Source organism: Cornus florida, unplaced genomic scaffold, assembly GCF_030987335.1.
Source record: "Cornus florida cultivar Cherokee Brave unplaced genomic scaffold, ASM3098733v1 CherokeeBrave_3.0.0_Hap2_Chr06, whole genome shotgun sequence".
Classification (NCBI taxonomy): Eukaryota; Viridiplantae; Streptophyta; class Magnoliopsida; order Cornales; family Cornaceae; genus Cornus; species Cornus florida.
In genome coordinates this window covers 104,403,698-104,421,382 of record NW_026775576.1, presented here as the reverse complement: position 1 = coordinate 104,421,382, position 17,685 = coordinate 104,403,698, and the positions used below count along the sequence as shown (strand labels likewise).

Here is a 17,685-nt window from a genome sequence, read left to right as displayed (position 1 = left end):
TAATTTTTTAAGTGATTCCCTTTTTCAGATTGAAAAATAGAAATTGTTTTGTGTAAAAACTAAACTAAAAAAAATCCCTTTTACCATTAAAACTCTTAAAAAACTGAAAATTTTCCACTTCATGCATTTTCAGTCTAACCATTTATTTTATTTTATTTTTGGGGTAAGGAAAAGTAACGAGGTTAAGCAAAACTAAGTTACCAAACACGAGGCGAATAAAGTGATGATGATGTATGATGCATCCAAACACCTTCCATGTCCACCTAAGCAACAGCCATTACATACACATTCACATGACCTTCCTAACAAGTCCAAACCCTCTCTCTATAAATACCTTTGACCCCTTTTAAAACTCAATTCCTTTTTCTTTCCTTCCTTCATCAAATCAGAGAGATTGGAGAAGGGGAAAAAACGAAAACCAGACCAAAGCTAAAAAAGAAAACACGAACAAACCCTCTCCGATCCTCTGAAACCAAACCCATCGTAATCTTCCCAACACAACCCCACTTGCAAGTATATTCTCTCACCGATCCCGGAGTTATCTTCCTTTTCCGGTCAGGGAATACCGCCATGGACGCGTACTGCTCGGACTGCAAGCGGAGCACGGAGGTGGTGTTCGATCACTCGGCCGGAGACACTGTCTGCTCCGAGTGTGGTCTCGTCCTCGAGTCGCACTCCATCGACGAGACCTCTGAATGGAGAACCTTCGCCAACGAGTCCGGCGACAACGACCCGGTCCGTGTCGGAGGACCCACAAACCCTCTTCTCACCGACGGTGGCCTATCCACCGTCATATCGAAGCCCAATGGTGTCACCAGCGATTTTCTCTCCTCGTCGTTGGGTCGCTGGCAGAATCGCGGCTCCAATCCGGATCGATCTCTTATTTTGGCATTCAAGACCATCGCCACCATGTCTGATAGGTGTGTATTTATACTCTCTCTATATATGTGTATCTTTCGTCTAGACCCTAGTAATGGGTCTGTTTGTTTGCTGGGAAAGTTGGACACGAAGTAGTAAGTCAATAATTTTGGTCTTGGATTAAATCTTGGAAACCGAAATATAGACGAGATTAGATTGAAATATTTTGTTTTTGTTTTTTTGTTTTATATATATATATATATATATGGTAATCGTGTGCCTCTTTGTTATTATACATCTGTAGGGATTTGAAATTCGTGAATATAAATGGACTTGTAGTCAGTAACAATTTTTTGATGTGAGATATTTAGAGGGAGAAATTGATTGATCGTTATGTAATAGTCAGATAATTAGTCGGAGTATTTATTTATTGTATTGGTAAAATTTATAGTTCAACAACCAAGTTCTTCACATCTGAGTATTCTCTGAGAGTTCTAATCACTTGTCATTAGATAAGTTCAGGTTCTAAACAATGTAAAAACCATAGTCCATGTATTTTTTTATGACTTTTTAAGCAACTCTAAGAGCTCAAGGTAGGTGCCAGCTATCTAATTGAGGTGCCTCTCCCTATAACTACCATGGACTCAGGCATGGATCTCAATTAATAGTAGGTAAATTGGTAAGAGTTTAATTAGTACCAGCTGTTAATAAGTGTTAGACACATTCCATTATAATTGGTTTATTGTGCAGTCCTTTGTAGTATGCTTGAAACTTGTATACATAGGCAGTAGATTTCTGTTAAGAGCAAGTACTTGATGTAATCATGAATATATCTAAAGCCTGAGACTCTGTGTCATTACAAACCCGATAAACAAATACCTTGAATTGTCAATGAATTTGGTATGAAGTAAGATTTGAAGTATGCAGATAGGAGTTTCAGTTTAATGAAAGTTGTTATTCTGTTTGGGCATCTAATCAGAGTACCTTGCGGTCATCATTGGGCCTTTTCTCGTTTTTCGGGATTGCTAAGATATGAGTGCAATGTTGATTGGTCGTGATCCCAAAGGAAGGGTATCATTGTTCAACCTGCATATTAGAAGTTTTTCAAAAAATATTCATAAATTTTTTGTATAATTAATGAATATATTAAGAAAACAAAAGATTTCATTATGTGGTATGGATATAATCTCATAAGTAGCTTTCTAGACATAATCATTATGTTCTGCTCACGTAGGGAGCTGGGAGTGAATGATGCTGGGCATACCTTTATTTTGGAACTCACACAAAGTAGATGCTTTCAGAGTGAAACAGTCAAACTGTAACTAGTTAGATCGAGCTTTTATTATCACAGTAGGCAATTACCCCTACTCAAATAGCTTTATAAACAGAAATTAGATTTTTTTTTTTCTTTTTCTAGGAAGGCTAGGTGTAGGAGTGAAAGATTGAAGGTATACCGTTATTTTGGAACTCTCACACAAAGTAGATGTTTCAGAGTGGAACAGTCAAACTGTAACTTGTTAGATCGAGCATTTATTATCACAGTAGGCAATTACCCCTACTCTAATAGCTTTATAAACAGAAATTAGAAAACATTTTTTTTTTCCTAGGAAGGCTAGGTGTAGGAGGAAGAGTTTTGGCATCCACCCACCCCTGGCATCACACTTCATAATTCATGAGTTCCTTGGCATTTTTTTAAGTCAACATCATAACTCGTCCAAAAAGGACAAAAATTGAGTGAAATTATCACAAATCGCCTTCCCTAAATATTTTTTATTTTTATTGTATTTTATTTTTATCCTACTTGACAAAGTATGTTGAATACTTGCATCTAAAATCAATGTCAATTTGATTAGAAACTTTGTTCAAATATGAATGATGTTGGAGATTAGCTTTTGGGGCTGATTATTCCTTCTTACTCCCTCCGTCCCAAAATACTTGTCCATCTTTCTATTTTGGGATGTCCCAAAATATATGTCTCATTCTGAAAATGGATGTATTATTTTTATAACATTCCTAGACTATCCTTTTAACTAAACAAGTGCACTAATTACGGAACATTATATTGTCTTTTAACAAGGGTATATTTTAAAATTCACTTGTATCAACACAATAAAAACTATTAAAACTCCACTACCATAAAAAAGTTGGATTTCCCGAGTAGATCAAGTATTTTGGGACAGAGGGAGTATCTTTTTTTTTTTTTTTTGCAAGAGGTCAGTGGAGATGTGTTGTTTTAGGGCATGTAGAGAGTAGAAACTTTTGAGGTTTTGCTAATCAGGAAAAGAAAAGAACTTTCTGGAGTTTTAATTTGGCAAGGAACTGTAAAATTTTGAGACTGTTCTGCAGATTTTAAAGGTACCTGTGACCGTGAATAGCAATAAAGTAATGAGAGACAAGAAGATAAATTGAAGTTCCTTTGTTCCGGAGTTGGACAATGGGAGGGGGGAAATATGAGGGCTTGTAAACTAGGATTTGCAATGTTAAAAGTTAAAACGGGGTTAATTAGTGTGGTGGATTTGAAAGATTAGTAGAGGGGAAATGTTCGGGATTTTCAATGTCTAAAACAGGTTAATAAAGTCTGGTTGTGTGTTTAAAGGCTTACAAGCAGTAGAAAATTAAAGAGAGACAAGAAGATAAGTAGAAGATGCTACGAACTGCTCCTAACATCTTCATTTTGTTGCATCAATGATTAGTCTGACTAGTTGGATCATCATCATCCTTGCCTTAGTCCCATATGAATGAGGTCCATGAATTCTCTTTTCCATTCTTTTTCTATTACAGACCATCATGCACTGATCTTGTATTTTTAGTGTTCTGTGATCTGTTTTCTTTGTTACACACACACATATCTGGTACATTATTTTCCTGTTCTTCTTCTTCGTCTTTTCTATATCCCTGTTGAATTCTACATTATCTTGCAATATGAATTTTTATAAAAATATAACTGATGCAACCAATTTTTTGTCCAGGTTGGGCCTTGTTGCGACCATAAAGGTATACTATCTACTCGCTGTTATGATATTTGGTTATCTGGCAATTGAGAATTTTAGCATGTGTAGACCTGTGCAAATGCAAGTTGAAGGCATTAATTTCAGTAATAGTTTTTATGATTGTGAACTGTATAGTTGCCATATATTTCCTTTTTCATATGGACAATGTTGCATAATGAAGATTGGTTTTTTTGAGTGGAGTGATTTTTTCCTGAATGTGGTTTTTGAGTGCAGTGATATTACCAAAACATTATCTTTTATTGTTGGCTCACTTTACTTCACTTACCCTTCAACTATAGAACTGAATAAAGAATAAAGAAATAAATATTGATTTTAATTAATTCTGTCTTTACTTGTTTTTAGGTAAATATAGGATTTGATTTTTGTCCCCTTTCTTTATAATGGGTTGCCAAACAGCTGTTTTAGTTGTTGGCGTGTATGCTAATGTTATAGAGAAAAATGTTTCTAGGCCAGACTTTGTCTCTGGTTTTAGGGACGTGATCTATGTTCACATTTCCATAGCAAGTGTCTTTGTGAATGCTACAATCATTTAGGCTATTGGATTGCAGGTTCAAGGGTACGAACAATGGATTAAGTTTGTAGCGTGATTCCTTTGGTATTTATTACCATTTCAACATGGATTTGTTGTTTATTCGGCTACCTTGCTTTGCCATTGAAGTAGATTTATCATATGGCATGGACCAGATATTGTATCGTAGTATTTATATATGTATTTTTGTTAATACCAAATTATTAATAATATCATATGGAAGATGGATGGAAGAAGTAAATTTTTTTATTTTTTTTCAATTTCTAGAGCACACCTCTGCGCTAAATTGCAATAACAATTAATTTCTCTTTGGAGTTTGGACGAGAGATAAAGTTGTAGCAATGACAATTAATGGTATGACACTTCATACAAAAGTCACATCTCAACATCAGTGGCTCTCGGTTCTCAACATCAGCAGCTCTCAAGTACCTAACATAACCATAGGGGTTTAGGCTACACTTTAGTGATCTGGGTTGAATAATTTTTGATGCATTCGTTCCTCACTGTTTCATATAATAGAATAGAGGTGGGACCTAATGGTGCATAATCTCACTTAGTAAATACATTGAAGTATATCATTTGTGTCACTATAAGCAGCGTGGTTATTTGTGTGCGCAACATCCAGAATCATTGGAATGAAATTGTATGTACAAGGTCATAAGGTTTGTAGTTTTTATTACTTATGACCTGCTGAAAAGGATTTTATTGGGTTAATCATTTTTGAATCACCAGTGTTGTCATGTCATATTAGAACATGAAGTGGGATCCAACAGTGCATAATCCTAGATAGTAGATAGATCAAACCCTAAGTCACATAAAGCGGGAGTGAGAGTGGGAGCATGAGAGCGGCAGAATTAAGTTGCAGTGAGAATTTGAGCTAGAGCACGCGGAGCGGGAGCGCGCTTGGAGCGTGAGAGCGATACCTGTTGAGAAGGATTGTGTGATTTAGTCCTACTTTTATGTATTTAAATCAACTTGTTTAAGTAATTGGATGGAGCATACTTAATTAATTTTACACTCTGAATAAGTTAAATTTAAATTGAATTGCTGTTGTAGTCAATTTTTAATAGATTTTTGTACCTGTGTTCACTTGAACTGTGTAGTGCAAGATGTATCATTATCATGTTGATAGCGGGTGGACTAGAACATAACATTAAGTTGGTTTCAGGAATTTAGTGTGCCGTAGCCACTGGCATTCAATTAAGAAGAATAGTAATTTGTTTTTTGGATTTTAACCTAATTCTATTAGGGAGGAGGTTTTACTTACATTTGCTCTTCCCCCTCCTTATTTTTAAAACTTTTGTTGGTATTAAGAGCAACATGGGCTCTATTAGGTAATTAAGGTGACTATGTTAGTAGGATGTTTTTTTTGAATGGTTTTATCTGTAACGAGGGCTTGTTTATAAAGCCTATAATTTTAGAAAATGGCAGCTATGCGTAGGAAGAGAGAAAGCAGGATGCCTGGGTCATTTAAAAGGTTATGTTAGAGAAGCAACCATGATTGTTTTTTCCTTCTTATTCCTTATCGTTTGAGAGTTTTGACTCTATTTTGGGATTTACGTAATGCTTTTCGCAAATTATAGTTTATACAAGAACTGTTGCCCGCCCCCCCGCCCCCCCGCCCCCCAAAAAAAAAAAAAAAAATCTAAGGCTCCGTTTGTTTGAATGTAAATTTGTATTTTTATTTTCTAGTGTTTGGTTGTCGTAAAATATTTACGAAGAAAAAGATACTAAAACTTAACAAAAATAGCTGATATTTTTGGCAAGTTATTGTAAACGTCCCGCCTGATGGACTTGCCTCGACCTAGACCTTTGGCAAAAACCGGGAAAAAAAAAAAGAAGAAAATATTTCTCTTGAAAAAGAAAAATCTTTTCCGAGGAAAATATTTTACGTCGAAACAAACGTAGCCTAAATAGAATTTGTTCTATTGCCTCGTTTGCAATTCAAAACATGAAGAAAAAAATTCCATGGAAAATTTGTAACCATCAAAAAGGGCTAGCAAGTGCACATGGCTCGGTCATTGAAAGGTCTAGAGAGGGTCAGACGTATGCATCCTTACCTCCTCCGTCATGGAGAGACTATTTCCAGTCTCGAACCCGTAACCCCTAGGTCACAATGGAGCAACCTTACTGTTGCGCCACACCCTCATTAAATGCAGTTCTTCTGGAGGGAACAAAATAGGATATCCTTCGATGGCGAGGAGACTCCTATTGCGGTGCTGTAGGTCTCTATTATTAGTTCTCTTTTTTGTGGGGGGATAGTTGATTTTGTTTTGGACATATTGAGAGTTTAGGGGGTCCTATCTGGTCCTTGTGTTGCTTTTGCAGGATGCGTTCCCCGTTTGAACGCTTTCTAATACAATCCAACTTATCAAAAAACGAAAAAGGTTACATTAAATAAATTAGCCAAAAAGGGAGAGTAGTTGTTACTTGAATTCGATGTGTAATGCATTCATGTAAAAATAGTTGTTCGACACATTTTATTAACGAGCAATTGATGTTTCTTGTTAGTCAAAAGCATATGGAGAAAATTTCACATAAAATCAAGTGTGTGTGTGTCTGAAATAATAATATGTGGAATAAATAGCTATACATTTCATACTACATTATCTTTGAACTTCAAGAAATCCAGATGTTATTACAAATTTTATAGTCCTTAAGAAAACAAGTTAAATTGAAATGCAAATTAACTAAGATGTAAATGAAAACTTAACAGAAAATTGTAAAAATAACCAAACTACGAAAAGGAAAAGGTCTTAAATTTTCCAATTGTAAAACATTCATTTCTAAGCACAGATATTCTCGACACTCGCAAGATAAAAAGTGGGATAGAGAAAGTTAGGAGGCAATATCGGTCCTTAATATAATCCCAAAATTTGAAAATCTCCTTTGTCTTGCTTCAATCTGAAGTTTTGATTTTGAACTACTTTTTGGTACCCAAGTCTAGTGTGCCCTTAGTTATTGATTACATTTTGAAGTCTTCAGTACTGTGATTAACCTCAAAATTGTTACTTCCTTATCGATTTAAGATAGAATTACAAAGAAGTCCTACTTTTCATTTTATAGGAACATCAAGGTTAATCCATGAACAAACCTCCTATATTCTTATTTCAGTGATAGGAAATACTTCTGAGATGTTGTGGCCCGAATTTGGTGTCAAGTCGCGTTGCAACCCATTTACGCCCTGTTTCATATTTTTTTCCCATTTTTGCTTGTTGGTCGTGGACCCTAATTAGTACTCTTTTGTGGCCCAATTTATAAGGGCGTTTGAGGTTTGGAGTGGGTGATAGAGAGACATCGAAAACCGTAGAGAAAGAGGGGGGCTGAAACTTGTAATCTCCTATTTTTTGCACATTGAAAACTTTTACCGGATCTCCACCGTGATGTAGGTTTTTCCGAACCTTTATGTTCTTTGTGTGGTGTGATTACTTTTCTATCGTGTATCTTGATTCATTCTTGGATTCACTGCGTTTGTCGTAACAACTTCTTTGTAATTTTCCCTTGATTTAATCAGTTGAATTGATTTGTTCCTTGTCTACATGTGGTCTTGTGATGTATTTTGCTTTATGCATGCAAGAGAAACGTGTCACGATACGTTGCAAGTTGTAATAACACTTCTTCTCAACTCTTGAGGCAAGAATTTGAAATGTTACTATTATCATATTGCAGTTTAGATGTGATGGCTTATAAATCTTGTTTACTGTCTGGCCTTTAATATTGTTACAAACGCTCAATACTACCCCACTGCACTTGTCCTGCAATTGTGCTTTTGAACTCTAGGATGGTTGCTTCTCTCTTTCCTGTATGTCTGAATCGAATCATGCATTTGTAAATGTTCATTGAAGAATTGACATAGGAATTCTCCATCAGGATGCATGTGCATTGGTTAATAATACATAGGGAAAAATGCCAAAATCCCCTCTGAACTATCTCAGTCGTAAATAACCAGTCTCAATTTATTTATTAGCAAAAAAAACCTATGAATTACCTCGAATTGTTGCAATTAGCCTATTATAATTAGTTTTCATAAAAAATTGAATGGAAATGTTGTTACATGCTATACACATGCCATATTCTGTTTTTTATGACCATTCCGTACTGCACATTTTAACCCCCAGAATTATCATGATTTTGTGAAGACCTCCTATAGTCACATTTCTGTCAAAAGGAAGATGGGAATGTGCACATAGCATATGTATATGATGCATTATTTGACAATTTTACTCTTTTAGAATATAATACCATTATCCTATACCCTTTTTTATTAATTATTTGGCTTACATGCGTTATTTGTCATCTAATTAATGGAAAAATTAGTAATTTGCCCTTGCAAGTAACATCAAACCTGTATCATGGCCTTATTTGCAAATATATGATAGATCAGTAGGTCTTTGTCTTATAAGGGGCTTTTCGCAAAGCGTGATTGTTCAGGGCTTTTGCAGTTTGCCCTTTTCATTTCGTAAGGGGAGTTTTGTAATTCTCTTACTCTTTTAACGGCTCAGTGGCAAATGTTTTATTTTGCATATCTTTTATAGTTAGGGGATCTTTTTGTAGTATGGGGGTTATCGGCAAATGTGTGACAGGTTAGATTTTTTTGCATTTTGCCCTAAGATATATTCATAACATGCTCAGTGGCAAATGTTTTATTTTGCATATCTTTTATAGTTAGGGGATGTTTTTGTAGTGTGGGGGTTATCGGCAAATGTGTGATAGGTTAGAATTTTTTGCATTTTGCGCTAAGATATATTCATAACATGCTAAGACAGTAAATAGATTTTTTCCCACATCAGTTTGTCATTTTCCTTGTTTCACATCTACCTCTTGCTGATGGTGCTTTTGTAATTTGTTCTGAAGGACCGGGCTAATGAGATATACAAGAAGGTTGAAGATCAAAAATCTAGTAGAGGAAGAAACCAGGATGCCTTACTGGCTGCATGCCTGTACATTGCTTGTCGACAAGAAGACAAGCCGCGTACTGTAAAGGGTACAATCTAAGAAATCTTTTTTATAACATCTGGATGCTTCCTGATTTATCTCACTGTGAATAAGTTTTCCCTGAACCTATTTCAATTAGAAATTTGCTCTGTTGCCAATGGAGCGACAAAGAAGGAAATTGGCCGAGCAAAAGAATATATAGTGAAACAGCTAGAGCTTGAGATGGGTCAATCGGTGGAGATGGGAACTATACATGCTGGGGATTTTATGGTGAGGTTTTGTGAAATTGAACATTTTGATTTTGATATGGATCTCTTGGGCAGCATATATATATATATATATATATATGTATGTATGTATGTGTATGTATGTATGTATGTATATGTATGTATGTATTTTTTTTTTTTCTTTACTATATCCGTTGTTTCTTGCTTTACTGCTGCTGATATGAATCTTAACTTGATCTTTAGAGGCGCTTTTGTTCGAATCTTGGTATGACCAACCAGGCAGTTAAAGCTGCCCAGGAAGCGGTCCAGAAGTCAGAAGAGTATGATATAAGGTACTCTTCCAGTTTTCTTTTCTGTCATGTCTTATGCAGATGTCAAGTTTATTATATGAATATTAATACATTCATAGAGAAGGCTCCAAATGCCCTTTGACGGCTTACAATGGTGTTTGTTCATTTTTATTTAACTGAGATCCCTGGTGTTGAATATGAATGTTTGGGTGACTGATAAGATATGAAAGAGTTGGGAAACTTCATGAGTAACTAATAATATATGAAAGAAAAGAGAGCTCACTGAGATCACTTTGTGTTTATAATTACACTTCCAATCAAGGCCTATGACAAGGCACCAATGATAAGAAGCCAGTTTGCATGAGCTGATGGTATTAAAAGGTTAATATCTGGTGTTACTTCTTCCCATGTTGCGTATTGGGAGGGTTAAAAGAGACAAACTTGGCCTTTTGCGTTACTTTTTCAGGATGTGGCTGCTTTGGATTCCAACTTGCGTCCTCATGCCTGTTAACTCATGTTCTCTCGTCATGACATTATTTTTATTTAAAAAAAGAAGAAGAAGAGCTGCAATTTATTGATTTTGTATTAATTTGTACGTAGAGGCTTCTTGAAGCTCGTTTTACATTATGATACTCTTAATTTGCAAGTGCTCAAGTAATCTCTTTATTTGATGTTGTTGGATGGGATATTGTAAAATGGTTGTTGACTGCTGCTTTTGTTGCAGGAGAAGTCCAATATCAATTGCAGCAGCTGTAATTTATATTATAACTCAGCTTTCAGATGAAAAGAAGCCCCTCAAAGGTAAATATACACCTGCTTCAGTCTTGTGATTACTATCACGAACCTCATGTTTTGGTTTGGAAAAAATCATAGCTGAACTCATTTTCCGGCACTGCTTTGATGCCATATCTTTTCATGCTACAATTAATTTGGAGAATTTGGTTTGGGAGCACCACGCATGTTTATATTACTGGTTGAGAACACATGATCGAAAATCAATTGATCATTGTAGTTCTCTACTAAAAGTAAACACCAGTTACTATAGCACTCATTCTAGGTGTTCAGTTGTTATCCTCCATGTCTATGCAATTTAATAAAATGGAGTGGATGCAGATGTTTCACTTGCAACTGGAGTTGCAGAAGGAACAATCAGAAATTCTTACAAGGATCTTTATCCCCATATTTCAAAGATAATTCCAAGCTGGTATGCGAAGGAGGAGGACCTCAAGAACCTCTGCAGCCCTTGAATTATTGAGCAAACAAAAGCGGAAAATTTCATTTTTAAATTGGTTTGGGAGCGTTTTGTTTTGGGTGTGGCAATGAAGGACATACAAACAAGTCACAGTTCTTTCCCCATACGGCTAAGTATAAATTGAATCATGGATTCTGCTTGCACTGGCAGCAAAGTTTTAACATCAATTTTTAATTTAAGAGCTGAAGTTGTAAAAATCTTCATGGCAATGTTGCATGTTATGCTTCTCTCTCTCTCCCTCTTAAGCTGACTAATTATCTTAATGGTTAGGGTGTCATATAATTGCAATCAAAATATTCTATTTTGTGGTAAATATTGAAAACTAACACGCGACAAGGATCTGAGGGGTAAGAGTTGGTGGTATTTCAACAGTTTATGTGAAGTACAAGATTTTTCTCTCTAAGTATGATTATGGTACCAAGATCTTGGAAGTTATCTTCAATAGTAGTTGAAATTAAGGCTTTTTAGGTCGAATTGAAAAGAGGATGGTTCAAGTGTAAGTCTCATCCTACTATTTTTGGGCTAAATCTTTGGTGGAATTTTATCCATTTTTATTTAGTGTCATCCTGTATTCTACAAAAGGGGAGGCAACTCTACCAAAGGTGTTTGCTGAAAATCGCTTATTCTAAATAGTCAAAACTAGGGCTTATTTGGTTTATAGCGAAAACTATAATAAATGCTCGCAATTTATCTCAGGCTTGAAGCACTTTCAATGATATACTTACGAATTGCAAAAATAATAAATGGTTAAAAGCTTTTGAGATCCAATTGTAAATTGCTCTAGATCGGGGCAAAAAGATTTTTTAAAAAAAAATTAGCCTATTTTCCGTTGCACATCTTTCTTGTGCAAGAATCATGTTAATCTTTTTGTACGTAAGCAGCTTGATCACGTGAATGATCTGCAACACACACGTGGAGAGTAAGATTTATATATAGTTGTCAAGTTTAATTTTCTCATTTGTCCAATTGCGGGAAGATAAGATAGGTAGGTCCAACCCTATCAACATATGTCCATTCGGACCTAATTTCACTTTACTTTATTGATGTAATATATATCTCATCAATACTACGTAGCATTTATAAACTATTTTTCATCTAATAATCTACAGTTTTAATACTAATTACTCGAATAGAATCGACTCTAATTCATACGTGAATCAGATTTGCACCCAAATTGAATTAAAATATAGTAAATTCCAGTGGGACATAGCGACATGTGATGATTGCCAAAGTTACAAAAACTGAAAGAGATATGGGTGTTAATTGATGCACGCCCCGCCCGCCAACATGTGCCTCAGAGTCCACGCGTCTATTCCCTGTAAAGACACGTGTCCACTAACATTTTCTTGACCCATGCTGTGATGTACATAGGTCATGTGCATGCACCAATAATTGAGGCATTTTGTTGACTGTTCATCCAAATGCTGACTGTTCGTCCACCCAATATTATATATATATAAATAAAGAGAGTGCTGTATATTATTTGTATGTTCTTAAAATACATATTACCATTAGTCCTCCCAGAATAAATGATGCATCAAATTATTGGTTTTTATTTATTTATTATTATTATTTTTAAGGTTTAGCATTTCTAAATTATTTTAGATTTAGGACTATCGAAGTTGTAGGGTTGGATTTATGCAATAGATGATTCGTGAATCTTGAAGGGTATTCTTGTAAAATACTAATATGGGTAAGTTACCGTATTAAATTAGCTTAATTAGAATCCCATGTGAAGAGCCAGCCTAGAGTCTGCCTGAATAATTTTTTAAAAAATCATTATAAAAGACAGTATAGGTGCATATATATATATATTTTTACAAAGATAGATTAAAAAAATATAAGCTCCTTCTCATAAATTAAAAATTCCCTCTGTTTTATTTTAAATATCAATTTCGGAAGGTGTGACTAACAATAAAATTGACATTGAAAATGAGAGGAAGGTCTGTTTGAAAAATCGTGTGACTCAGGATGACAGGAATGAGTAAACAAATTCATGTTCCATTTGGAATCTTCAGTCAATTATAAGTTCAATTATATGTTGCATTAAAGTGACAATTAATTGTCATTGAAATGCTGCATTTTTTTGGGTTGCGTTTCTTTGCAGTAATGAAGCAGTAAAAGTGATTTTTCCGTTACATAGAAAAAGAGGCTTTGTCTTTTTCGGATAAAAGGAAAAAGTGACTTCCTTTTTTTTGTGCAATTGTGAAAGTTAAGGACAAATCTTGCCGAAAAAAAAGAAAGTGAAGGACAACTTGGCATAGAGATAAGCACAACACTCATCTCCCACAAAACCCTAGTTTTTAAGTTTATAAAGCAACAAGCCCAAACCTCATAGAGCAATCCTCTAAATGGCCACCCACAACCACCACCACCACCACCACCACCACCACCAACAAAACCATGGCCTAGAAAACTCCCAAGTGGTTGTGGTCATGGTGCCCTTCCCGGCACAAGGCCATCTCAACCAACTACTCCACCTCTCCCGCCTCATTGCATCCTACAACATACCCGTCCATTATGTCAGCTCCGCCACTCACATCCTCCAAGCCAAGCTCCGCATCCACTCTGGGAACCACCTTTCTGACATCCCCAGTGTCCATTTCCATGACTTCCCAACCCCTTCATTTCTCTCTCCTCCTCCAAACCCTAATGCCTCCATCAAATTCCCCTCACACCTCCAACCATCATTCGAAGCATCATCACAACTTCGCGAGCCTGTGAGGAACCTTTTAAGAGAATTATCACCCAAAACTCGAAGAATTATCGTAATCCATGACTCTCTAATGGCTTCAGTGGTCCAAGATGTGGCTTCCATACCAAACGCGGAGTCCTACAATTTTCACAGTGTCTCCGCGTTTGCCCTCTTCTTCCACCGTTGGGAAACCATGGGAAGACCTTTCGAGATTGAAGCTAATATACTAAAAGACCTTCCCTCCAATGAAGGATGTTTCACTTCAGAGTTTATCAAATTCATCAGCACTCAATTTGATCACATCAAGATCAGCTCAGGCTGTCTTTACAACACATGCAGAGTGATAGAAAGTCCATATTTAGACTTGCTCGCGAATGAAGTAACCAACAAGAACAACAAGCAATGGGCACTTGGACCCTTCAATCCAGTCACTGCTGTATCTCATAACAAGAAATCATGCCATCCATGTTTGGACTGGCTCGACAAGCAACCTCAAAACTCTGTCATCTATGTTTCGTTTGGGACGACGACTTCATTGTCTGATGAACAAATCAAAGAGCTGGCGACGGGGTTGGAAAGAAGTGAACAAAAGTTCATTTGGGTGTTGAGAGAAGCCGACAGAGGAGATGTGTTTGAAGGAGCTGGAGAGAGAAAATTAGTTGAAGTACTGCCGAAAGGGTTTGAAGAGAGAGTGGAAGGGAAAGGAATTGTAGTGAGAGAATGGGCTCCACAATTGGAGATGTTGGGGCACACATCAACAGGTGGGTTCATGAGTCACTGTGGATGGAATTCGTGCATGGAGAGCATAACAATGGGAGTGGCAATAGGTGCCTGGCCTATGCATTCAGACCAGCCCAAGAACACAGTATTGATAACTAAGGTGTTAAAGGTTGGTGTAGTGGTTAAGGATTGGGCACGTAGAGATGAGTTGGTGGATTCATTGACCATAGAAACAGCTGTGAAGAGATTGATGGGGTCCAAAGAAGGAGATGAAATAAGAAACAGGGCGGTGGAGTTGGGCCAGGAGGTCCGTCAGGCGGTGGAGGAGGGTGGGGTTTCACGATTGGAGTTGGATTCTTTCATTTCCCATATCACCAGATAATAAGAATCACAAGATGATCATATATATCTTTTGAGAATTTTCCTTTCAATTAATGAGGTCTTGTGCAGACATATCTACCAATTAAAATGCAAGTCAATCTGTTGAGTTTTGTATAAGTTCTCCTAGCTTGATCCCCCGTGAGGTTGTTGAGTATTTGAGTCTTTTTAGTGTGTGTTTACTTAATCTTTCAAGAAAAAATTAATATATATATATATATATATATGTTGAGTTTTATTCATTATTATTGTTGTATTTTTGTAGCGAGATTACACAAGACAAATCACAGTTCTTTCCCCATACAGCTAAGTAAAAATTGAATCATGGATTCTGCTTGCACAAGTAGCAAAAGTTTTGAGATCAAATTATAATTTTAAGAGCTGAAATTGTACAAATGTTTCATGTTATGCTTCTCTCTCCCTCTTAAGCTGATTTTTTTGTTTTTCTTTCCCCAGTAAATAAACCATGTATTAAAAGAAACCCCGCTCAAGTTGGTATATCATCCTCGTGAAGCATAGGTATAAGTTTCACTCCAAACAATTTCTTAAAGAGGGTGTGTGAGAATTAATTAGAAAATAAAAATAAAAATAAAAAAGAAGTAAACAGAGTGAACAAACATAAAACAAACCAAGCCCTAATTAGAGGCCGAACAAGACTATCAAAGCCCCCATAGAGCGAGCAAACAAGTAACGGCCCAAAATAAGGATCCAATTAAGCTGGTACCACCACCAACAGCAGAAATAATAGCGGGAGATGAAAAAATGATGGCAAAGTTGCAGCTAGAGCAATCAAAATTGAAGACCCGACCATTGCTTTCCCTTCCGACGTGATACACAAAAGTGGCTAAGGTAAGAGCCGAGCATGAGTTATTAGACCAAAACTCGAAAATAGCTTATCCTTGAGTGGCATGCATGTAATTAATATGGGCAAATAATGGATCAACGTGGAGGACAATGTGAAGCATTGAAACAATAATAAAAGCCAAACACTACTGTCAAGTCATGTGCTTGGAGAATCTATGACTGGTATGCGTCTTTGTGGGATTAACAACCACCTCGTTCAAGTCTATCCAACCCAATCTGCCTCTGTTCGATTTAATAATTTGGATATATTATTTAGGATAGCACTCTCTTTGATTTGATTTGTTGTACTGATACCCAATACTAATTTATTTAATTTTTTATAAAAATTATTACGTATAAATGATACTAATGATCTATACTTATCATTTAATAGAATTAAAGTCTCATAATTTAAAAAAAATTAAAGTTGACCAAAATGCTGACGTGTATATAGAAAAACACAGTTTACCCTCACCGAGGTATCACTTTTTTTTTTTGAAAGTTGAGGTACCATTTTCGACACATAGTTACCACTTTTTGTGCAAGAAGGTACCACTTTTTGTGCATCAGCTTACAGGTACCACTTTTGTTTTAGGCATAGAGGTACTACTTTTATTACATAGGTATTACTTTTTGTGCATCAGGTACCATTTTTTTGTGCAACACAAAAAATGTTACTAATAACAAAAAGTGGTACCTGCATGTACAAAAACTGATACCGATGTGTCTAAAAATTGTACTTCAATGAGGATAAATTGTATTTTTTGATATATATTTTTTTTTAAATTATGAGACTTTGACTCCATCAAATGGTAAATACGAGTCATTAGTACCATTGATATGTTATAATCCCTATTTTTTAACCATTCATGATACCCCCTTTATACTAATTGGATCTAAACAGAAAAAAATCGTCTCCATTGCCCTTTCACTAGAAACTGTCCAATGATGGGTAAATTGCTGAGTTAACAAATGGGTTAAAACTTTGTCTCATACATGTAATTTATACATACTTCTGTATTTGAGTTTCAATTTTCAATTTTCCCCCAAAAGGAAAGTTGGCCTTCCCCCTAAAACTCTGCAATATATACTGAATCTGAAATATCAAATAGGAAATTCCTCTCTAAAATTTGAAATATCAAAACACAACCTCATCCAGGCAAAGCAACCAAGAGAGTTTTCTTACACATAAACATAAAGATTTTCAAGAAGAAGTAGAGCAAGATTATCCAGCGAAGAAGCAGAACAAGTCATATTATCGGGTGAAGAAGCAGAGCAAGTGAGATTATCCGGCGAAGAAGCTGAACTGAGGACGTACAAGTAAGCAAAAGGATTTCCTTGTTCAAAGAAGGTTCGTTCTGAAACAAACAAAATAAGATCTAGTCGGAAAAATCACCATACATTCTGGTGAGAAGTTAAAATTTTTGAGAAGGAGAGATTCCCCCCAAAAAAATTCCGACAGTTCGCGAGAAGCTGAAACTCCGATCATTATAAGCATTAGGTTGTTATTTTGAATTTCTTGTAACTTTATTCATAATGATATATCAAATTTATCTTATATGACAGCAATCCAGTGATGATTATTAGTAATCAAAAAATTTGAAAGCTGGATTTATGTGATACCCCATAATTTCGGAACACGGGTTGATTAAATCCGCGCACAAAATCAGGGAATATCAAAACAATTAAAGTATTTAAACAAGCATAGATTACAAAAATAATTAAAAAGAATAAATGACTCGCTAAAGAAAACTAATAAATAATAATTCCATTAAATAATAATTCTCCAAATGTTACAACTCGGGAATTCCATAATTGAAGGACCCCTTAACCAATATCCACTATCCAGAAATCCATAAATAAAATTTAAGTCAAAATAATAATATCCTACTTTGACATAAATAAGAGTAGATGGTAAATAAGCCTCTAAAGTTGCGGATCTTCAAT

General features: G+C 35.7%; 2 protein-coding genes across 2 annotated transcripts; both read left to right on the top strand.

Moving 5' to 3' along the window:
* The first annotated feature begins 347 nt into the window (after nucleotides 1-347).
* Nucleotides 348-11,299, top strand: LOC132313581 (transcription initiation factor IIB-2). The gene is made up of 7 exons (XM_059812413.1): nucleotides 348-920; nucleotides 3,828-3,852; nucleotides 9,253-9,382; nucleotides 9,473-9,603; nucleotides 9,804-9,892; nucleotides 10,575-10,651; nucleotides 10,964-11,299. Exons 1-7 carry the CDS (start codon nucleotides 571-573, stop codon nucleotides 11,095-11,097), a joined length of 936 nt encoding a protein of 311 aa, XP_059668396.1. The 5' UTR covers nucleotides 348-570; the 3' UTR covers nucleotides 11,098-11,299.
* A 1,870-nt stretch (nucleotides 11,300-13,169) lies between these two features.
* LOC132315094 (zeatin O-glucosyltransferase-like) lies at nucleotides 13,170-15,042 on the top strand. The gene has a single exon (XM_059813851.1). It carries the CDS (start codon nucleotides 13,454-13,456, stop codon nucleotides 14,897-14,899), a length of 1,446 nt encoding a protein of 481 aa, XP_059669834.1. The 5' UTR covers nucleotides 13,170-13,453; the 3' UTR covers nucleotides 14,900-15,042.
* The last annotated feature ends 2,643 nt before the right edge of the window (nucleotides 15,043-17,685 follow it).